General features: G+C 37.2%; 5 protein-coding genes and 1 pseudogene across 8 annotated transcripts in view; 4 read left to right on the top strand and 2 right to left on the bottom strand.

Moving 5' to 3' along the window:
- The first annotated feature begins 6,277 nt into the window (after positions 1-6,277).
- On the top strand, positions 6,278-10,160 carry LOC111454006 (transcription factor bHLH143-like). Of its 3 annotated transcripts, XR_002712343.1 has the most exons (5): positions 6,278-6,435; positions 7,032-7,662; positions 7,798-7,944; positions 8,030-9,577; positions 9,800-10,160. XR_002712343.1 is itself a non-coding variant. In XM_023095274.1 (4 exons), the coding sequence occupies exon 4, from the start codon at positions 8,048-8,050 to the stop codon at positions 9,104-9,106; it is 1,059 nt and encodes a 352-aa protein (XP_022951042.1). In that variant the 5' UTR covers positions 6,278-6,435; positions 7,032-7,662; positions 7,798-7,947; positions 8,032-8,047; the 3' UTR covers positions 9,107-10,160. The 3 variants fall into 3 exon arrangements, 2 of the variants coding, with proteins under 2 accessions (XP_022951042.1, XP_022951040.1); XM_023095274.1 differs by having other exon boundaries at positions 7,798-7,947; positions 8,032-10,160; XM_023095272.1 differs by having other exon boundaries at positions 8,030-10,160.
- Positions 10,161-12,034: 1,874 nt separating this feature from the next.
- Positions 12,035-13,017, top strand: LOC111454013. The gene is made up of 2 exons (XM_023095281.1): positions 12,035-12,265; positions 12,351-13,017. The coding sequence occupies exons 1-2, from the start codon at positions 12,141-12,143 to the stop codon at positions 12,751-12,753; spliced, it is 528 nt and encodes a 175-aa protein (XP_022951049.1). The 5' UTR covers positions 12,035-12,140; the 3' UTR covers positions 12,754-13,017.
- A 1,775-nt stretch (positions 13,018-14,792) lies between these two features.
- Positions 14,793-16,463, top strand: LOC111454005 (serine/threonine-protein kinase-like protein At3g51990). 2 transcript variants are annotated; one of them, XM_023095271.1, is made up of 2 exons: positions 14,793-16,229; positions 16,272-16,463. In XM_023095271.1, the coding sequence occupies exons 1-2, from the start codon at positions 14,854-14,856 to the stop codon at positions 16,405-16,407; spliced, it is 1,512 nt and encodes a 503-aa protein (XP_022951039.1). In that variant the 5' UTR covers positions 14,793-14,853; the 3' UTR covers positions 16,408-16,463. The 2 variants fall into 2 exon arrangements, with proteins under 2 accessions (XP_022951039.1, XP_022951038.1); XM_023095270.1 differs by having other exon boundaries at positions 14,793-16,463.
- A 1,648-nt stretch (positions 16,464-18,111) lies between these two features.
- Positions 18,112-18,926, top strand: LOC111454011 (annotated as a pseudogene).
- Positions 18,927-20,188: 1,262 nt separating this feature from the next.
- Positions 20,189-23,053, bottom strand: LOC111454008 (GEM-like protein 1). The gene is made up of 4 exons (XM_023095276.1): positions 22,591-23,053; positions 22,412-22,513; positions 21,538-21,809; positions 20,189-20,587 (listed from the first exon to the last, which is right to left on the bottom strand). The coding sequence occupies exons 1-4, from the start codon at positions 22,940-22,942 to the stop codon at positions 20,399-20,401; spliced, it is 915 nt and encodes a 304-aa protein (XP_022951044.1). The 5' UTR covers positions 22,943-23,053; the 3' UTR covers positions 20,189-20,398.
- Positions 20,601-23,125, bottom strand: part of LOC111454010 (esterase AAEL000016-like) — a 4,869-nt gene continuing 2,344 nt past the window's right edge. Inside the window, exon 6 of the mRNA XM_023095279.1 lies at positions 20,601-21,033. Within this exon, the coding sequence (XP_022951047.1) occupies positions 21,014-21,033 (20 nt within the window). The 3' untranslated portion in view covers positions 20,601-21,013. The remainder of the gene's footprint in view (positions 21,034-23,125) is intronic.

Below are 23,125 nucleotides of genomic sequence, written 5' to 3' on the forward strand. Positions count from 1 at the left end.
ATCTAATTTTTTTTAATTACCATATTCGGTTCTGTTAAAAAATTCTACCCCGAGAAGTTAATAATTTATTCACTAATTATCTTTTTTAATACTTTATTATTCTAACTTTATTGATATTCGTATTTTAATTATCTATAAAATAAATAACCCCATTCAACATATCTTAAATATAGTAATCAATTTTTTTTTAATTTTAAATTATTTTATTAAATGTAAAAAAAAATTATTTATTTTATTTTGGTGTTTCAATCCGAGTATCTCGGGTGGGCATGATTAAGACCGTGCTTCCATCTAAACTAAATGTCAAATGGCGTAATAATTGTGATTAAAAATCAATTAAAAAGGTAATCATTCTTCCCTCCTTTTTCTTCTTTCTTTTTTTTTTCCCCTAAATGTTTATTTAACTATATATATATATTATCTACTAAAAAAATTTCAGTCTTTGATACGTGAAAATCACTGCGAGAGGAGTCAGATTTGGATTACCTTGTTGATCGAATATTTGGTAAGAACATTGTTTGAGATTCGAATCACTCCACAAGCAAGATCAATTATGTTTAGCTTGAATGATTATTGCTGATCAAAAACATTTGTTTGAGATTCAAATCACTTCACGAACAAGATTGATCATGTCGAGCTTGAATGATTCTACCTGCAACCTAAACTAATATAATTGCAAAGAAACTTAGTCATTGGCTAAAGAAAGCACAAATTTTTTTTTTAATCTACTTACAATACAATATGCATGGCTAGCCTCAAAATGAAACTATTAAAGACATTCCAAAAGTTATAACGTTCATACTTAACCGTCATAATTAACCATTTGTAATTGTAACTAAAGTAAATAAAAAGTCTAAAATTTAAATCAACCCAAAATTTATAACATGAAACTTCATTCTTATTCAATGTGGCATGAATTGAAATATTTTTTGATAACTTCGACAATATTTTTTTCACATATTCATTGACGTATATTGTATGATCGATGTTTCTGGGTTCATATCAGTCTTATTCAACTATCATATCATTATGATCACTTTTATTCGAATGTGTTATAGACTATTTCCATAAACTAACACGCATCATTTTAGAACATAAATAAATAAATAAAGTCAGCATAATAAATAACTTTTTTATTTTTAAGATCACTATTATTTTAAATGTAGTCGAGGTTCATTAATGTATTTGTGTTTTATTCCGTCTATTAATTTTAATTTTTGTTGTTTAATTTGTTAAAGCTATGCTTAAATTAAGGATGTGGTTTCGTGTAAAATAAGGAAGTTGAGGTGATACCAAACTTAATGATGTTGTTTGTTGTTTCATGTTTGGTTTTGGAGCATAAATATCCATAACAAAAAATTGCAAAATATTATATTATTTTTAAAATAAACCAATTAAAACCAAACCTTTATTATTAACAATTATGTAATTGAGTGGAGTAGGTGAGAGCTAAAAAAAAGTAAATTTTAATTTAATTTAATTTAATTTAATCCCCTTATGGCACACCCTCCATCATGTCTTGCATATTACCGGGAAAATCATGAGCACGCCATTTGCACGTGTTTGGTGATGTGAATTATTTTATTTATTTTCTTTTTCTATCTCAAAATAAACCCGACCTATTGGTGCCTTCTCGAGCCAAATATATATATATATATATAGTACATCTCTCCAATAGTATGATATTGTCGACTTTAAAAATAAATTATTTATTTTTAATTTTTTAAAAAATATAATAGAATATATTTAAATATAATATTTAGAGTATATATTATTTATGGAATATATCTTAATATTATTTATTTATGATTTGATTTATAGTATATTTTATTTTATTATCAATATTTAATTAATTTATATTCTCCTTTAATTATACACCTTAGTTGCTAGCTTGTATTATGTTTAAGCTTATGAGAATACAATACTTTCGATTCCAATTTTATTTCTATTTCTCATTCTTAACCGAAGAAGATAATATTTTTTACTTTTATATGTATAATTTTTTGTTTGAGTTTACCGAGTATGAATGATATTTTATAAAACAAAAAAATATCGAAGGTCACCCTGAAGTATTAGTCTTGTAAGGTGGTCCTTAATGATTCACACGGGATTCCACGTGTCCCATGCTACTCGGGTCGAAGCGTAAGCCAGCGATGCTTTCAGATACTGGATTCTAGCCATCTAGGGTGCAGCAGTTCACCGCTTCGCCTAGCAGCACGACGATTGTATTACTCTCTCACTACCCTGTTTTCAGGACTTAGGCTGCTCCCATTAAAACATAAATTTGGAAGCGTGAAATTACATTTTTGTCCTTGAAAGAAAGGGTATGATGTATGTAAAATTGGGAAATGATTGGGAAATTTGATAATAATTGGCAATAAAATGGGAACTTTAGAATGGGACATTTTATAATATATGTTTGATAGTCATCAAACGTGGAGGCATGGATTCCCTCTCTTTGTTTCTTTTTCTTTTCCGTAAATTGGATTTTTATTTATTTATTTAAATAATAAAAAGGACCCTAATTTTGGTTTTGTTTTAATTTTTTTTTTTTTAATTTTTATTTATTTAGTGCGGAAGGGTGGTGGTGGTGGTGGTGGTGGTGTTGATTGAAGGTGTTATTAATTAAAAAATAAAATAAAAATAAAAAGAAATGAAAAGGGTTCGGAAGCGTGAACGTTGTGTTGGAGAATCCACAACCAAATTGGCTCCACGGCTTTATATCCCACGCGCCCCCACCACACTCATGTTTGCATCACACGCGCTCTTCATTCTTTTGATTTGCAAATATTAATAAAATTTCAAATAATAATATAAAAGATAAAAATGGTTAATATTTTGTTTCATAAATTACCTTTTTAACATTTAAATGTATTTTAAAATCATTAGTTTGATTAATACTCTATTTTTAAAAAATTTTAAAAATATTTTAAAATTTATAAAAATAATTTTAAGGCTATATCTATATTTAAAAAATATTAATCAACTTTTAAAATTAATACTAAAAAGAGAGATAATATATAAAGTGTTTAGATGTTTTTTATCCACGATAGTAAAAATAAATTTTGAATTATTTTTTCTATAGAAAGTTGATGCCATTAATGTCGTTTTTAATAATGACATTTTTTAAACGTTGTATTAACTTAATTTTTAACTCTTTTTTTTAATTGGAGGGTATTTTTTTTTACAATATATTAACTAATTACGTCGGAAAGTATATATATTATTTATTTTAATTTGACCGTTAAAACTATGAAAAATTTATGAATATTTTTTAAATAAAGTGTAAGGACGTTTTTTTTTTAATCATAATTTTTGAAGATGGGATTTAGAGATATATATTAAAATTAGTATGGGAGGTTTGTGAATAATTTATATACTCTATCCATACAAAATAATATAAAGTCAAGCCAAATCTATACAATTGGGGCATTATATAATTAAAATTATAATATTGTAAACGTAACGCATATGAATTATTTTCCATTCCCATCTTATTTTAAAATTCTAAATGTTACTTTCACACCATGCCTCCTTCTTTAAGCAACCAATTTATCCATTCAACCTTATAATGAATTTTTTTTATTATTAATTTACTTTTTAAAATTAATTTAAATTTATGGTATTCAAACTGACGTGGAATACGTATCACCAACCACACGAAGGTTCATGTACTTACACTCACCTCAACTACTCATATTATTTAAAATTTAATCATTTTTTAAATATCACAATAATAAAAGACCCATTCATTTATACGATGAGATCAAAAGAAAATTTTATTAATTGTGTAATGACCGTGTTGGGAGTGAGTCCCACATTAGTTAATATAATAGAAGATCATGGGTTTATAAGTGAGAAATACTATCTACGTTGGTATGAGACCTTTTGGGGAAGCCCAAAACAAAGCCATGAGAGCTTATGCTCAAACAGAGTTCATGTTACCTACTACACATAGCATTTCAGCATGTTTTGTGTTCACTCACATGCATCGTTTAAAGTCGGGCGGAAATGATCATGGGTTTATAAACAAAGAATACTTTCTCCATTGGTATGAGGTATTTCGGGGAAGCCCAAAGCAATGCTCAAAGTGGACAATAACGTATCATTGTGGAGAGCCGTGTCCGTCTAACATGGTATCAGAGCCATGCCCTAAACTTAGTCGTGCTAATAGATTGGTAAATCCTCAAATGTCGAACAAAAGACTCCATTGATATGAGGCTTTTAAAGTGGACAATATCATACCATTGTTGTTGATATGTGTAGTAACATTCAATTATTTTAAGTTTTTTTTAATCATCAGATCGTTCTCGTTTGAATATGATATCAGTTCGTTTAGTCTGATACGACAGATTGGACCATATATGGCATAAACGTAGAAATATCTCGCCTTTTAACGTGTTTTTTGCACGGCACAAAATGATGAGAAAATAACCCAAGAGAAAGAGGTTAAAGGGCAGGCGAGCTGTCCTTTTCCTTTTCTTTTTGAAGGGCATTTGAGTACAAAAGAAAGATGATTTGGTGCCCTCCAAAAGGGTATTTTGGGCATTTGGCGAGTGTCCTTACTGTTCCCTTAGCCCCAAACAAAGGGCCGTGAACCTTATAAACAATTTAAAAATCTTAGCTTTATAATTTAATAATATTTCCTGGTTACTTAAATTGATACACATTTAGGGCACACCAGAATCTCCTCTCCAAAATCTCTTATCCCTTTATGTTTTAATTAATGTCCCTCCACTATGCCCCTTTCCTTCCTCCATACTCCACTCTTTATATTTCCCTTTTCCCATAATTTAATTATCGCTTTCTATAAAGTTAATTCGTAGCAATTTAAATTATTAATACGATAATCAACTCTAATTTTTTTTTTGTTAATTAATTTATGTTTAGATGACTTTATATTCATAACGTCCCAGGTTAGACAAACACGACTCTCCCACAATGGTATGATATTGTCAACTTTGAGCACAAGCTCTCGTGGCTTTGCTTTGGGTTTCTCCAGAAGGCCTCATACCAATAGAGAGAGTATTCGTAGGCCTCGTACCAACAGAGAGAGTATTCTTTGTTTATAAGAGAACAAATAAATTAGCCGATGTAGAACTTTCATCATCCAACACCTCCCCTCGAACAAACCACGCCTCCTTTGGAGTCCTAGTCATTTTTTTGGCACGACTAAGTTTAGGGCATGACTCTGATACCTTGTTAGACGAACACGACTCTCGTCAATGGTATGATATTGTCCACTTTGAGTACAAGCTCTCATCGCTCCTGAAAATGCCTCATATCAATGGAGAGAGTATTTTTTGTTTATAAACTCATGATCATTCCCTAAATGAGCAGACGTGAGACTTTTATCATCTAACAATGCACTCCTCGCTTCTTAATAGTGAAGACTATCCATACAGACCAGCACGAATTCTTTCAGCATGTTTTGTCATCACTCTCATGCATCCCGCAAAATTATTTATGTTTCTAACGTCCTATGTAGAGTATTCAGAATCCAAATTTGACACTTGGAAGCATTCCCGTGCAACGTGGTCACGTCTCTCCCAGGACATTGATGGCGGTAAAAGACCTTATTGCCCTTTTAATCCGGTAAGGAAGTTGCGATCACCGGCAACAAAATGGGAAAAACACATGATTGGTATAGAGATTCACGGGTGGGGCCTGGAATCCAAGGGTTGAACGGTCAAGGTAGATATGATTAGTGTTAATGCAAAACATGGGATTCCAGCCTTCCCTTTATTGGTGAGAAAATATTATCTAAAATATATCAAAAGTCTTAAATTCTTTTTTCAAATTATATATAATAAATAAACTAATTTAAAATATTTTAAGATACATTAGACATAGAATTAAAATATAAAAATTTTATTAGGAGATCCCACTGGGTCGGGAGGGGAACTAAATATTTTTTTTTTTATAAGAATGTGGAAACCTCTACCTATTAGACACGTTTTAAAATTTTTGATGGAAAACTAAAAAAGAACAATATCTACTAGTCGTGGAGTTGGGTTGTTACAAATGATATTAGAGTCGGTAGATGAGGGGTCCGAAGAGGGGGTGAATATAGGGGTAAATTTGTAATTTAACATTTTTCTATTAAAAAAAAAAATGTAGCTAATTTTTAGAGGTTCCACATTGCACACTTATACACAGCGTGCGCGCGTGGCGCACGTACGAGCGGGGCCTCTTTTTTTATTATTTTGATTTAATTGGAGGGAATTTATTTGTGAAAATGAATTCTATATATAATTACAGGATCCGTGCAATTCACAAGTTTAGACTTTGACCGTATTCATTGTTTCTTCTTCCTCTTTCTCCGTGACGCTCTTTCAGTACACTGTACGATCTGTGAAATCTCTCAGCACAGACACCGTCGTCCTTCTCTCTTTCGACGCTTCTTCAGGGGATTTCCTTTTCCTTCTCCTTTCTGTAAGTGATTTTCTCTCTACCTTTCTTTTTCTTTGTTGTTTTTTTCTTTCCTCGCCGGCTTTGTACTGTAATCTGCCTTCTTCAACTCTGTTGTTTTGAGATTTCGCATTGGATTTCATCTCTGGTTGCCTACTTCTCGAACTGGAAACGTGATTTTCTTATCTTCTTGTTCTTGTTCTTTTTCATCTGCTACTGGTTAATGAATCTTCTCTACTGCTGTACTTGCTTCTACACTTTTTTCTCTTAATAACGCCTCTCTGGTTTTTGAAAGGTCAGGTTGACTTTAATTTTTATACGGTCACATGCGTCCTCTGTTTACACCTTTTCGTTTTCATCTGTTGTTCTGATTTGGTTTTGTGATGTTCGTGTTTTGCTTTTGTTCATCCCATATGTATGGAGCCACTTGGATTTTTTTTTGTGTGTAGATATTCGTCGGAGTTGCATTGGTTTCAATTATGGAGATGATGTGATATTCTGTTTCTCGTGTGGCTAATCTGGCGTTTTTTTCTCTGTGTTTTGTGTTTAGATATGACATGAATCTCATTTTCATTCAGTAGGAGAAGTGTTAATAATGGTAATTGAACTGAAATTTGCAGGAGTTTTGAGTTTTCGTTCACGGAGTGAATTTTTGGAGATCTGTTTGTGGATAAGGGTGAAACAGCATGCGGTGGTGTTTGAGTCTATCAGTTGATGTTTTTCGCAAAGTAATTTCGTTGAATTTATACTGTAAAGTTATTCTGTAATTTTTCTCCGATCGAAGCGAACGATCTTCCTTTCTCCCTCTTCATATTCTTCAACAGCTATCATCCATGGGATCCAGTTTTTTCGTCGTCGTTCCTTGTTATGTCCTCCAGATTAGTTGAAATTTTTGATCTGTTTCTCTTGACCTTCGTTCTCTTTGAGAAATTAGGTTTAGTTTTCCTACTTCCATTTTCAGTCTTCTTTTATTCAAGTGCGCGCGAAGAAGGTGCTTTACTGCTTTGTTTAGTTAGCTGAGAATCTCATTCGGTCTTAGTGGGCGTATCTTTTTTGTTTGCGAAATACGGAGACTGTTAGTTATTCCTCTCTGGACAATTACCATACTCAAGGGCTAGGGTTGTAGTTATGGTGTGCCAAGCGGCTACAAAAACAAGATTTCGAGCATTAAAACACGAAAATGGGATTGCTGGAACTGCCACCATAATCGTTAGAGTCATCGCATGCTTTCAACCTCTCCAGGATTGTCAGGTTCGTAATCAATGCCTTTAATGCCATCTTTATAAACGATAAGATTTTGAGTGGCTGTTATTAATATCCCATTTCTTTCTTGATGAAAAAACATGATTGTATATGAACTCATGCCCATTTTTATACTTTTTCCAGGCTGAGTACTTTCGTCATTTGCTGAAACCAGTCACGTAGATAGATTCTTTAGTTTTGCGTTCATATTAAGGTGGCTTATTTTCTTATTTGTGTTCATCCTGAGAGATACGGAAACTGCAATCACTAGTTTTTTACACCCTATTTCTGGTATGTGTTGCTCGTTCTCTCTGCTTCAATTTCTGGCATGCTCTGTTCTTCCAGATATTTAGCTGTTGTTATTGATCTCGTTTAGGTAAATTGTTTTGATTGGATGGGCGAAGCTTGGGAAGCTGGACATCCCACTGAGTTTCTTTCCGATTGGCATCCATCTTTGCTAAATTCTTTCGGGATTGTGCCGACCATGGGTCGACCTAATCCCACTGCATTAAGTATTGGCAACAATATGGTCATGAAGAACGAAACCTTTTCAGTCAACAACGAATTTAAGGTCCCTCGGTTGCAGGTAGGCCCAGTAAATGAACCGTGTAATTGGTTTCATTGCTTGGGACCTTCACAGCAAGCCTTTTTACCTGTGAAGAGTCCTATTTACACTGACAATCTAGCGGTTCCATTCAATGGACTTTCCAAGGAGGCTGTGGCACCACTTTCTGGCTCTGGAACTCAGCAGAAGGGATTTCTTGTCGTTGATCAGTCTGCAGATAAAACAACTTTGGTTTTATGTTCAGGAGGTGGTGGTCCTCTCCAGCTACTTACTTCATGGAGTCCACAACCTAATGCTGCTTGTCAACTTAATGGAGAAGATATTGGAAACAAACGAGACTTCATTTATGACTCAAAACAAGTTTTGTCGAACAATTTTGCTTACGACCATGAAACTTTAGACCAGAGTGAGATGCAAGAAGACACAGAAGAACTCAATGCTCTCCTCTATTCAGACGATGAATGTGAATTCGACGAGGACGATGAAGTTACTAGCACTGGCCATTCACCAAGCGCAATGACAACTAAAGATATACATTATCCATGTGAGCAAAATAACGAAGAAGTTGCTAGCTCCGCAGGTTCGACTAAGAAGCGTAAAATTGACGGATGTTATGATATAACATCGCTAACAGACACTGCAAGTTCACTGATGACTCGAAGATCCCCCGAGTACGAGAATGATGCAGAATCTAGTTGTGGAAATGAAGGGAGCCGGGATATGCAGGATGTGGATTCCTCACAGGTCAACAAAAAGAGGAAAAAGGAGAAAATACGTGAAACTGTAGGGATTCTCCAGAGTTTAATTCCGGGCGGGAAAGGCAAAGAGGCCATCGTTGTACTAGACGAGGCAATTCAGTACTTGACATCTCTTAAGGCTCAAAGCTGAGGCGGCATTTGGGCTTGTTGATGATGCTTTCAGTATTTCTCTATATGTTTACATGTTTTAGTTTGTGATCAGAAAACAATGGTGGACCATGGCGAATAAGTTGGGAAACGTCATGCAAATGGTTGATTGATTTTCAGGTAGATTTGAGGTATGCTGGATATCATCGTAGGTGGGAAGTCTGAACAATTCTGAAGCCGTTCTCCAATGATTAGAAATCAGCGACGAAAGTGGGTGTAGTGCTGGTAGTGGCAATGGTAAGATGTCTTTAAAAGTGGAGAAGAATGATTAGTCTAGTCTTGTTATTAAAAGAGGGGGAACACCCCCATCCCCACCTGAACAAGTGGAATGGTTCGCGATTACTGGTCAGGTGGGGTTCAAAAGAAGGTCCCAAATAAAGAAGTGCACGCCCTTGTTTACTAAGCCCGCCTACCCTACACTCCTTTCTCCTCCTCTTGTGCCTTAAATTTGCAGGTAATCAAGCTGTCAAAGCTTCCACTTTCTGGGACTTCCTTGCAATGTGAAAAGGAGAAGAAAACCATCTAAATGGGTTTGGTTTTGAGTTATGATTATTGTTGAGGGATCGAGTTAATTTTGGGTTGGTGTCTTTATGCGTGTGTAGTAGCGTCGCATGCAAGCATTTATGGTCATGAGAGCGATGTGTTTGCTGATCTTTCCTTTTGGCTGCAAGTGTAGCGAGGAGAGAGGGAGAAAAGAACAAGAGATGATGATGATGATGATGTGTTCTGTTGAAAGATGGGAGGCGGGGCCAGCATGAGGGGCAGCGTGTTTGTGCATTATTAAGGAAAGAGAGGGGATAATGGCATCTCTGATTGTGTGCAAGATGTGGCACGCGTGTGAGATTTGATCAAAACGTCATCTTTGCTGATGATAGGCCATGCTTTATGGGTTAGTATTCTTCCTTTTATGTCAAAATTATGGAATCTCAAATTACCTTTCCTTTTCTTTTTTATTTCTCCTGTAAATTTTGTTGTTGTGGTTTGTAATATTACTCCCTCAGTCGCATAAATTTAAAAAAGAACTTTTATGTCCGTGCTCTCCCACGAACTTCTATGATATTATCTACTTTGAGCATAGGATCTTAAGTTTTTTTTAAATGCCTTGTAATCAAGGTTTTGTTAGGAACTGAATTAGGAATCACGGACCTCCACAATCGTATGATATTTTCTCTCGTTAGAAACCACGAACTTTTACAATTGTACGATATTGTCCATTTTGAGCATATGACTCTCATCACTTTACTTTTGGTTTTCTTCAATTGCGTATATTGTTCACTTTGACCATAAGCTCTCATGTCTCATATATTGAGGTTCTGTTCGGAACCACGCATCTCTACTCTAACACATCTCTACAATAGTATGATATTGTCCACATGGATCCTAAGTTCTCATGCCTCATGTATTGAGGTTCTGTTAGGAACTATGATATTGTCTACTTTGAGCATAGACTTTCGTGACTTTACTTTTGGTTTCCTCCAAATGTCTCATATATCGAGGTTCTGTTAGGAGCTACTACGAATCTCCACAATGATATGATATTATCTATTTTGGAGGAGATGTATTCCTTATTTATTGATCAACCCTTTAATTAATCAATATGTCACTCCTTCAAAAAAGGCAAGAACCAAAGATTCAAACATTGGGATAAGGATTCAATGGATTACGACTAATTAAATTTCAAAGCGTGCAATTAATTAAATCTAAATACTCAATTCCACAATTTACATTAATTAGTGTAAAATAATACATTTTGGAATTAATTATTTTGTTGACTCATTCCAATGTCATTAAATCTTTTAAACTATGACCCATTAGAATCTCTCTTTTGTAGTACGTTAAGAAGGAAATTCATTGAAACTCTAAAACATATTTGAATTAGGTAAAACATTTAATGTTCCTTCTTATTTTGTCCCTTTCAATTCAGGTATATTGGAATTCATATTATGGTGAACATCATAATGCCAATTCATGTACTTTCCATTTACGTCATTTAAGATAAACATTAAAATAAATTTAATTCCAATAATTCAAACCAAAACTTTACTCTCTTTAATAAATCACAAAAATAAATACATTCAAAATTAATGGATACCCTAAGTTTTGTTTTTTCTTGTAATTCAATAATTATCAAACTATCATATACTAAATATATATATAAAAAAAAAGATAATTAATATAATGACCCAAATCCACGCTTCCCCTCAAGGCTTTAAAACGAGTATGCTAGGGGAAGGTTTCCACACCCTTATAAATGGTGGTTTGTTCTCCTCCCCAACCAACGTGGGACATCACAATCCACTCCCCTTCGGAGTCCAGCATCCTCACTAGTGCTCCTTCTTTCCTCCAATCGACGTGGGACCGCCCTCAAATCCACCCCCCTTTGGGGCCAGCGTCCTTACTGGCACACCGCCTTGTGTCTACCCTTTCGGAGAACAGCGAGTGAAGGCTGACACATCATCTGGAACCTAGCTCTGATACCATTTGTAACGATCCAGATCCACCGCTGGCAGATATTATCCTCTTTGGGCTTTCCCTTTCGGACTTCTCCTCAAGGCTTTAAAACGGGTCTGCTGGAAGGTTTCCACACCCTTGTAAATTGTAGTTTGTTCTACTCCCAGCCTACCTCGGACATCACAATTAAAAAAAAAGAGAGAGATAATCATGCCTTAATTGAAGAGTGGTTTTTATTTTATATATTAGAAGACAAGAGTCATTGACCCAACCTCTACACAATTTCAATAGAATTTTCTTCTTACTTTTTCTCCACTCTCAAAATAAATAAATAAATAATAATAATAATAGAAAGGACTTGTTGACCGTGGAACTCAAATTTACTATTATTTATTTATTTTGTAAAATGGAAATTAATATAAAATGAGGATGGCATACCATATATAAAGTCACCCACAGAAACACGCTTTGTTGGTACTCCCATTTGCCTCTAACCCTCAAACTCCTTCATTCATTCATCATCACCAAAGCTTCCCAATTCTCTCTCCCCTGTTTTCTCTCTCTAGATGACATCAACCGGAGCAGCACCCGCCAGTTCGCCGTCGGAAGCAGAGTGCTGCATGTGCGGAGATTTCGGCTTCTCCGACGAGCTTTTCCGGTGCAAAATCTGCCAATTCAGATCCCAACACAGGCAATTTCCTTCAAATTCTTTGTGTTTGTTCTTAATTGGGTTCATGATTTTAATACCCATTTCTTGTTCTTGCTGTTCGTCTCAGGTACTGTAGCAATTTGTACCCAAAAGCCGATTGTTACAGAATATGCAATTGGTGTCTAACTCAAAAGGAGGAATCCAAAGCCAAATCCCCAAATTCTTCCAATTCTTCTTCCTTAACCACTCGAGATGATCACTCCTCGATCAAAACCCCCCGAAACAAGGATCAAATTCGCACTTTTCTACCCCTACAAACCAGACCCATCAAAAAACAGAGGTCGCCGGAAGCTTCTGAACGTCCACAACCACCGCCACCGCCGCCGCCTCGGAGAAAACCAATCGCCGTGGAGGACAATCTCCGGCGGACGAGATCGGAGGAGATTTCTCACCGGAGTGGAATCCAACGGCCGGTGATTTTCCGGAACAAGGTGAGAAGGTACAAACTTCTTGACGAGGTTTCCAGCTGAATTTTGTTTCTTGCATAAACCAAACACACAGATGATTTGAATCGTTGGTGGAACAGAGAAGGGAATCCAGAAGCTTCTTGGATGAGTGGAAGAGCATTTTAGCGATGTTCTTTTTTTTTTTTTTTTTTTTTTTTTTTCTCTTTTTTTTCAAATGATAAATATGTAGAAAATAGGTCACTAAATTATATGTTGATAATAACGTCATAAAAGAAGTAAAAGATGAAGGATGGATAATACGACATATCATATTTTGTGACAGACCAATCATGTTCTTCCATCTTCACAATCATAATTTTTCTTTTTTGGGGGGCTATGCTTACTTTTACTAATATTGTAATAATTAAGACGAATTATATCGTTAGTCTAAACAAATTTATATTTAATAGGTTAACGAGGGTAAGACTCTAGTCCCATTTCTAACAAATATTGTTTACTTTGATTTGTTAGCCGTGATTCTCACGGGTTTTAAAATGTGTAAGATTCACAGTTGAGAATGTTTGATTAATCCACTGCACCTAAATAGGTGCGCGAAAGTTATATTATTTATAATCAAATAAATTACAAGAATATAATGGAAATAACAATAAATGGAAAAATGCTTTATCTAGATATTTGTATCAAATATGATATATATGGTAAACTATAATTTATTATTAAATATCCTTAACAATGGTGATACGTAATAGGCCAAAGTGGACAATATCTACTAGTGATAGGCTTGAAACGTTACAAAAAATCGTGAGGCTGACGGTGGGCTAGTGGTGGAAATCTCTTTTTCGTAGGCACGTTTAAAAATTGTGAAACTGATGACGATACGTAACGGGCTGAAACGAAAAATATCTGCTAGTGGTGGACTTGGAGCGTTACAAAAAACCGTGAGATTGACGACGATATGTAATGGGCCAAACCGAACAGTATATACTAGCTGTAGACTTGGACCGTCACAAAAAATCGTGAGGTTGACGGTGGGCCAATACATTTACAAAAATTTTAATAAATTATGGCATAAAGTCACTCCATTTCACCTCATCTGGGGATCGAACCTAATCTTTGTTATCATAACTTAGATGTCAATGAGCTGTTTTCTTTTTCTTTTTTCTTTTTATATATAATAATCCCATCATATCCTTTTTATTCCTTTTGCTTTCTTAATATATAATAATAAAGATTATTAATTATTTCAAAAGGATTATAGAATTGGAAGTAGGCCCATCAGTAAGCCCAATGGGCCAGACCTCCTTCAAGCCCAATACCAGAACTTTCTCCATACAGGGCCCACAAAATAAATAAATAAAAATAATTGTTTTTTTTTTAATTTTCTTTTGGGTTTCGGTGGAAATAAAGTAGAAAATTGTAAATATATTTAGTCAAATATAATGGACCCACTTAGAGCACCACCATTAATGAATTGTCAGTAAAGGAAACCCACTCTTCCCAATATTTAAAATTTATTTATTTATTTATTTATGTATTTATTAATTCAAAATTAGTTTGAAAATTCGTCCAAATATTAATTAATTAAAGAGAAAATGGCATTTTTCTAATACTCATTTCCATTAATTGATTTGAAATCATAATAATTCATATTTTATTTTTTTATCACCGCAAGATCAAGACGACGTCGTGTTTCCCATGGTAACATTTAATGCATATTTCAACTAAAACTTGCTACTAAAGTTGCCATAAATACAGTCCCAATTTTTCAGTAATTGCGCCAACCAAAAAATTCCCCCCAATAAAATTAAAAATTAAAAGAAAAAATGATTTTTTAATTATTTTGTATTTATTTTCTCAACCAGTAATAAATAATGATCTCTTTATTATTATTATTATTATTATTATTATTATTTTGGTTTGGAAATAAAGCGTGGACCCAAAATTGAAATGGGGAAGCCGGGAAATTGATAAATAAATAATAATAATAATAAATAAAATTAAAAAATGAAGAGGAAAAAGTCGAAGCTGCACGATTTTGCATGCAGAAAAGGCTGATTATTACAACGATGAAATATTAAATTATTTTTTTATTTTAATTTTAAAATTGAATTATTGGGATTTAATTAATTTCCCCCTTTGTTCTTCCCATTCCCTTCCCCTTCAATGGATTTCTTTTCTATCTGTTCTGCAGACTCTGCCATAGCCACTTGCGGCGGCGATCTCAATTGCAAACGGAATAAGCCGTTTGAAATCCGCCATTTTCGCTATTCCGAGCTTGTTTCCTCCACTAATGGCTTCTCCGCCGACTGTTTCTTGGGCAAAGGGAGCCACGGCAGTGTCTACAAGGCCGTCCTCGACGCTGGCAAGCTCGTCGCCGCCGTCAAACGAACCAAATCCCCAAACCCATCTTCTACTTTCCACCATTATAGATGCCATAGCTCTTGCCAATTCGCCGGAAATACGCCGGCGGAAAACGAAATTGAGATTCTCTCGACGATTCGAAACCAGAGAATCGTTAATCTTATTGGGTTTTGCGCCGATTCCACTGAGAAATTGATCGTCGTTGAGTTTATGCCCAATGGGTCTCTTTACGATCTGCTCCACTCACGATCTTCCCGACCGCCCGGTTGGACCAGACGTGTCCTGTTCGCGTTGCAAGTCGCGAAGGCGGTGAGGGATCTTCACGCGTCGAATCCGCCGGTTATTCACAGAGATATTAAGTCGTCTAACGTTTTGATTGACGGTAACTTTAACGCGCGGCTTGGGGATTTTGGTTTGGCGTTAAGGGGACACGTGGAGGATGTGCGCGTGAGATGTACGCCCCCTGCTGGCACGTTGGGTTATCTCGATCCCGGGTATCTCGCGCCGGCGGATTTGAGCGTGAAGAGCGACGTTTTTAGTTTTGGGATTTTGCTTTTGGAAATCATTACTGGCCGGAATGCTATCGACGTTGACCATAGTCCGCCGTCGGTCGTTGACTGGGCGGTGCCGATGATTAAACACGGCGACTTCGATGGGTTGTGTGACCCACGTATCGGCTTGCCATTCGACCCGGCGGTGATTCGGTGTATGGCGATTCTGGCGGCGAGGTGTGTCCGGTCCACTGTGCAGAAGCGGCCGGATATGGCGGAGGTGGTGGAGTGCTTGACGGTAGCAAAGAAGAAGGTGAACGTACGGCCGATGTGGAGGAATCTAAGACGGAAGGAACGACACGTGGAGAATCTTCAGCCGTTGATTTTGAATTGGGATGAACCGGACGGTAACGATGAGCCGGTGAGGGCTACTCGAATTGGAAGCCGGCGGAACCGGAAAGTATCCAGTGTTTCGAGTACAGAGTATAAAATTAAGACGATTGGTTCGAGCCAGAGACGTGTGATTAGATCGAGATCAATGGGTTCGATGAACGATGTGAAATGGGGAGAAACTAATTCGAATATGGGCGATAACTATTACTCTTCGTTGGGTGGCCGGCGGAGGCACGGGGGAGTTGCAGTGAAAATGCCGACGTTGAAACTAAGCAAATCGAGGTCGGTGGGGGTTGCGGAGAATCCAAAATTTATGGAATTAAATCGGAGAGCGGCGGCGGAGAATCCAAAATTTGTGGAATTAAATCGGAGGGCGGCGGCGGCGGTGGAAATTGAAATGTCGAAATTGACGATAGAATTTGATGGTAAATATGAGGAAAAAATGCTTGGAAAACCATTGTTCCAAGAGTAGAGATCAAAACTGAAATGGGTTTTGTTTTGTTTTTTTTTTTAATTTATTTTTTGGGAATCTGAAATTAATGAAAGTGATTAATATTTTAATGGTTTTTTTTTTTATTTTTTTTTTATTTTTTTTGTAATTTAAAATTTGCATGTGGGGAGCTATATTAAAATAATCATTAAACGCTTTGTTTTCTTTTGATAAAACAAAAACAAAAAGAAGAAGAGGAAGAATGATGGATGTTTTGCACTTTTACAGAGCTGCCATGAATGATTATTCTTCACCTTTTTTTCTGGGTTTGATAATCTGCCAATGGCTTCCCAGAAAAAATAATATATGTGTATATATATATATATAAAGCCACGTGCAAATAAAAAAAGGCCCATAATATAATTGGGCTTTGAGAAGAGGTGGTGGTTAATGGGCCTGCAAAGTATGGCCCATGATATAATTGGGCTTTGAGAGGAGGTGGTGTTCATGGACTGCAAAATAAGGCTCATGATATAATTGGGCTTTGAGAGGATGTGGTGGTTCGTGGGCCTGCTAAATAAGGCCCATGATATAATTGGGCTTTGAGAGGTTGTTTGTGGTTCGTGGGCCTTCTAAATGAGGCCCATGATATAATTGGCTTTGAGAGGTTGTGGTTCGTGAGCCTGCAAAATAAGGCCCATGATATAATTGGGCTTCGAGAGGTGGTGGTGGTTAGTGGGCCTGCTAAATAGGGCCATGCTATAATTGGGCTTGGAGAGGTGGTTGTGGTTTGTGGGCCTGCTAAATAAGGCCCATGGTATAATTGGGCTTGGAGAGGTAGTGGTGGTTCGTGGGCCTGCTAAATAAGGCCCATGATATAATTAGGCTTTGAGAGGTTGTGGTGGTTCGTGGGTCTGATAAATAAGGCCCATTATATAATTGGGCTTTGAGAGGAGGTGGTGGTTCCTGGGCCGTCTAAATATGACCCATGATATAATTGGGCTTTTGAGAGGAGGTCCTGTTCTTGGGCTGCTAAATAAGGCCCATGATATAGTTGGGCTTTGATAGGTGGTGGTGGTTTGTGGGCCTGATAAATAAGGCCCATCATATTATTGGGCTTTGAGAGGTGGTGTGGTTCGTGGGCGTCTAAATAAGGCCCATGATATAATTGGGCTTTGAGAGGAGGTGGTGGTGTTCATGGGCCTGATAAATTAGGCTTATGATATAATTGGGCTTTGAGAGGTGGTTGTTCATGGGCCTGTTAAACAAGGCCCATGATATATGTCCAAATAAAAGAATAAAAGAATAACGAAAACCAATTTATAATGGCCTAAGCCATGGCCAGCAGATAATAGCATGTTAAATATCGCTATCAGCCCTGATAGCCCTATTAGTGGTGGATTTAAGCTGTTATAAATAGTATAATCAAACACGACGTTGTGCCAGCGAAGACGCGGGCCACCAAGGGAGATGGATCGTAAGATCTCACATTGATTTGGAAAGACGAACAAAACATTATCTATAAATGCACCGTTTTAAAGTTGTGAGACTGATGACTATACGTAACGGGTCAAGACAGACAATATCGACTTAGACTGCGACTGCTGCCGAAAAAACAAAAAATGTTAAGCTACATTCGTCAAAGGCAGGTCGTTTTTGTGGGTATTCCCCTTTCTTATCCTGTCTCTTCTCACTTTATAAATTATATATTTTATTTATTGTTTTTGTTTTAATCTAATCTCCGCTGAAAAGCGTTTTCTTTCTTAACTTTTTTGTTTTGGGTTTGTGGAAAATGGAATTCGACGATGAAATAATTGAAGAGATGCCCATCGCCCACCGCTACCATTCCTTCACTAACTCACCTTCCATTCCGCCCAATTCCGGCGAACCCCCATCGCCGACGAGGAAGAGCTGCGGCGGAGACAGAATTAGATACAGAGAGTGTTTGAAGAATCACGCCATCGGAATCGGCGGGCACGCGGTGGATGGTTGTGGGGAGTTCATGCCAGCGGGAGAGGAAGGGAGTATAGACGCACTGAAATGCGCCGCCTGTAACTGTCACCGGAATTTTCACCGGAAAGAAACCGATTCAGATCAGGGACATTACTATTACTACCAGCAGCATCAGCAGCAACCGTTTTGTTCTTATCGTGGGCCCCCACACCCGTCTGCTTACGTGTACTTGACCGGGACCCCAATTCAGCAGAGGCCGCCATTGGCGTTGCCGGCGGCAGCGGTGTCAGAGAGAGAGGAGGAGGACGTTTCAAATCCAAGCAGTAGCGGCGGCGGCGGCGGAGGAGGAGGAAGTGGGTTGCTGAAGAAAAGATGAGGCTGACGTGGAACGGCTCTGTACGGAAACCGGAGTCCGGCGGCAGATTCGTAAGGCATGGATGCACAATAACAAAGCATAGTTTGGGGAAGAAACCCTAAAATTAGGGCTTATTATTGTTCTTCATAATTATGTTCTTTGTCGGGGAATGCCCAATTTGGGTCATCTAAAACTTGGTTACATTTTGTTTCCAATAATAATAAAAAGGGAAAACAACGTGGTCAGCATGCAAGCCCATCCTTTCGTCTTTTTGGTTCGAGAGACATAATTTAGTGATTAAAGTATGTCTACTTCTTCGAAACGTTGCGTCGTTTTTTCTCCCAATTCGAATCTCTAACATTTTAATTAAATGGGATCTCGGAAGAAATTTGGAGGATTGTAAACAATGGGGAGAGGAGTGTGGGGACAATGAAGTGAAGGTTGATATGATTTTTGGTTTGGGGGGTTTAAGGTGCAAGAACATTGAAACATGTGAGGCTTTTTTGTTGAAACAAGAAAACACCTATTTGCTTGGCTTTGTGCTTATTGCTATCTGACAATACAGCTCAGATTTTAAGATATTTTTGTCATGTCTTTGCCTTCTTTTTCTTCCCTATTTCGATTCCTTCAATATTCAGCTTTGTTTCAATAGTAAGATCCTTTTCCGACCGCTAGACACTCTTTGATTCTCTTTGGACTTCCTCTCGAAGTTTTAAAACGTGTTTGGTAGGTAGAGGTTTACACACCTTAGAAACAATGTTTGGGCTTCCCCACTCCAACCAATGTGGGATCTCACAATCCCACTCCTTTCGAGACCAGGGTCATCGTACTTGTTTCTCTCTCCAATTGATGTGGGACCCCAATCCACTCCTTTTAAGGCCTAGTGCTCGCTAGCACACTGCTTGGTGTCCACCCCCCTTTGGGGCTCAGCCTCCTTGCTAGCACACCGCCTGATGTCTAGCTCTGATACAATTTGTAACAATTCAAGCCTACTGCTAGGAAATATTATTCTTTGAGCTTTTCCTTCCGACATGATATCTCACAAATAGGATGCATGTTCATTCAAACATAGATTATTTGATGAAGTTAAAATATACTATTCCCTGACCTTATTGAAGGAGGTAAAGCAGCTTCGCTCCTCTCTCTCTCGGTCCAGTTGCTTCGCTCCTCTCCGTCTTAGCCGAGCTAGCTTTATTTCATTCCCTGATTTTGAAAACTATAAAAGTAGTTTTTTGATTTTGGGTTGTGTCTAACCGTTCAAGATGTTTAAAAATGAAACTCACGGTAGAAAGTGAAAAAACACAAACTTTTGATGATCATAACATAAATATACTTAAGCTAACCTACTTTCCTAATAAAAAAAACTAATAAGAGCATTGAAGAAAAATTACTGATAATGGTTAATACAAAAACCATGGGATAATGTAAATGAATGAGGAATGAACAGCCAAACTGAAGAACAACACAGGTCCAGAAGAATTCAATCATAAAGACAGCAGAGTTCAATCATGGGATAATACTATTTACCATTCAATTCAATCAACAAACTTGTATAAGAGTTCAAACAATTTCCAACCTTTCATAAAGACAGCAGAGTACTAGCAAGTATTTCATAATTTGTATTTCTACGGTAGTTGTTTGTATATCATCAAAATCTTGGCTTACTACAATATGCTTACTTACCGTTGGTGACGAGATAAGAGCTGATGTGTTCCAGAATGAGTTTTAGGCAGCACGCGGACTGTTGGGCTGTAGGGTTTCTTCAAGAATTTTCACTGCACCATCATAATTTACAAACCCCAAAAACCAGAATTCATGATTGTCAATGGAGATAACCTGTATGAATTTTTCAGGCGGTTTTGCTTTGCTTGTTGATGGGTTCACTGCTCTAAGGTGATGTAGCGGGATCATCACCTATTATAACCAGAGAAGATACAGGGAACGTTCAGTCAATTTCTTATTAATAGAGCCTCCACAACGTATATGATACAGAAGCTATAACGGTCCAAGCTCACGCTAGCAGATATTATCCTCTTTGGATTTTCCCTTTCGGGCTTCCCCTCAAGGTTTTTAAAACACGTCTACTAGAGAAAAGTTTCTTATAAAGAATGTTTTGTTCTCCTCTTCAACCGACGTAGGATCTGAGAGAAGCATAAAAACATGGGTAATACAGGAGCAAGTAATGGTCATGGTCCAAGCATAGAAGAAGAGGATGCAACTCCAAATCAACGGTTGCATAGAGACTTACAAAAGCCATAATCTACGATAGGTAAATGAACACAACGTATGTGAAACTCTTGCATCATCAAATCTTGAAAAGAAAAATATGTATATATGAAGCTACCGATCAGCTTGGCAATCTCTTGACCAAGATGATCATAATCAAATTATATTTGGAGTAAAAGAACAATAACACATGAGTCACTTTTGACTACACCTTCGAAGCTAGCAATTTCTTTGTTCGACACTTGAGAATTCTATTGACATGGCTAAATTAATAGCATGACTTTGCTACCATGTTAGGAATCACAGATCTCTACAATGATATGATATCGTCCGATTTGATCATAAGCTCTCATGGATTTACTTCAGACTTCCCTAAAAGACCTCATATCAATGGAGATGTATTCCTTACTTATAAACCCACGATCATTCCCTAAATTAGCCAATGTGTGACTCCCTGCCGATACTCAACACCATTCATCTCATCTTCTTCACTTAAATCAACATCAGTTCAACCAAATTTTTTAGTATCATAAATACCATAAAGGACAAAATCCATTCGAACAAAATAAAACTATGAAATCTGGTTCGAACTGCAGCCTAAGATCACTATAACAGTAAGCTTAATAATTCAATTTTACCTTGTAAAGGCACCATCGGGTCTCCTCATCCACTTTGTATGAAAGAGGACTGTCACTGCAAAAGGCAATTTTAGCCGTTGTTATGTACAGAGTTCCCATCACAGGACCGGCAGATGTGGACAGGTAGCATGCATATGCCTTCAGAAGTTTCTCTTCAGATGTATTCTCAAACGTTTGCCGGAAGATCTTCTCATAACCACCTTCTGCAAGAACTTTAGTCCCCTGAGCAATTCTTCCCACAGCAGCTTCAGTAAAACTAGGCCCTGTTTTCACTGGTTTGAAACAAGACTGTTTTAGATTACTGGTTAACAGAAGCTGCTAAAAAGTTTCAAAACCAACAATGAAGAACGTTCTTGCAGTCATTGTTAGGAACCACAAACATCCACAATGGTATGATATTGTCTATTTTGAGTATAAGCTCTCGTGGCCTTGTTTTTGGTTCCCCAAAAGGCCTTATACCAATGAAGATTTATTTCTTATTTATAAATTCATGATCAACCCCTTAATTAATCGACCTGAGACTCATCTTACAACAGTCACTACCCCGAACCCTAGTTTCAATTGAATACGTGCAGAGATAGCTTACAGTACCAGATAAAACACAACCCAAAATTCAATTTCAGGTAAAAAAGAACACAGCTCATTCAATGGAAAAGCACAATACATACAAGAACAGAAGAGAAATGGTTCTTGGGAAATGATTTCTGCCAGGATCATGAGCAGAGGAATCATAGATTTTCAAGGATCTGTGTTTAAATAGACATGGCATATGTTCCAATCATAATCCGCAAACAATTGAAGTTAGATTCAAATTAATCAATAGTGATGAGAAGGTAAGAACGCGTTGATTATGATAAAGAATTGAAGGGCTTACAGTGCTGCCACATGTTCCCAGCAAGATCCTCGGCTTTCTTGGTTGCCTCAACAGCCCTCTTCCCCCATCTTACAAGCATCACCTTCACGGAATCCATCGTATCTGATCATTCATCAAACACGCACATCCAATGAACAAGAATTTCACTAATTCCAAACGCTCAACAAAAATTGACATACTCTTAGCAGAAGAAGGATTTCCCTGGGCTGGAGATGCAGAAACATACGGATTCGCATCATTCGGCAGAGTGGTGGCATTTCCCTCAGAGATCGGAGCACGAGCCTCGCTGTTCGGCTGAGTTTGAGGTGGAGGCGGATGTGGATGTTGGGGTTGGGAGCCCATGGGGACGGTAGTCCAATCCTCCGGCATCGGCGGCGGAGCAACGTCGCTAGGGTTAAGCTTGGGATGGGTAGAAGAGTCGGTGGAGCGGTGATCGGTGACTGCATCCGCATTGTCGGAGTGCGATGGGTTTGGAGCGACGGGATTGGATGGATCCGGCTGAGGCTGAGGCTGAGGCTGAGACTGAGCCATTTGGGAACGGTTGAGGGTAGTTGGAAGCGATCTCCGGCGCCGGTGTTTTTATTCGTTTCTTGAAGCCTAAATGCTTGATTTGGTTTATAGTTTATAGTTTCTGCCGCTTCTTAATTCTCTCATATTTTTCCAGTGAATAATTTAAAATAATATTAATATTAAAAAAAAAAAAAAGACAAATAA

Source organism: Cucurbita moschata, unplaced genomic scaffold (assembly GCF_002738365.1).
Source record: "Cucurbita moschata cultivar Rifu unplaced genomic scaffold, Cmos_1.0 Cmo_Scf00016, whole genome shotgun sequence".
NCBI classification, from domain to species: Eukaryota; Viridiplantae; Streptophyta; class Magnoliopsida; order Cucurbitales; family Cucurbitaceae; genus Cucurbita; species Cucurbita moschata.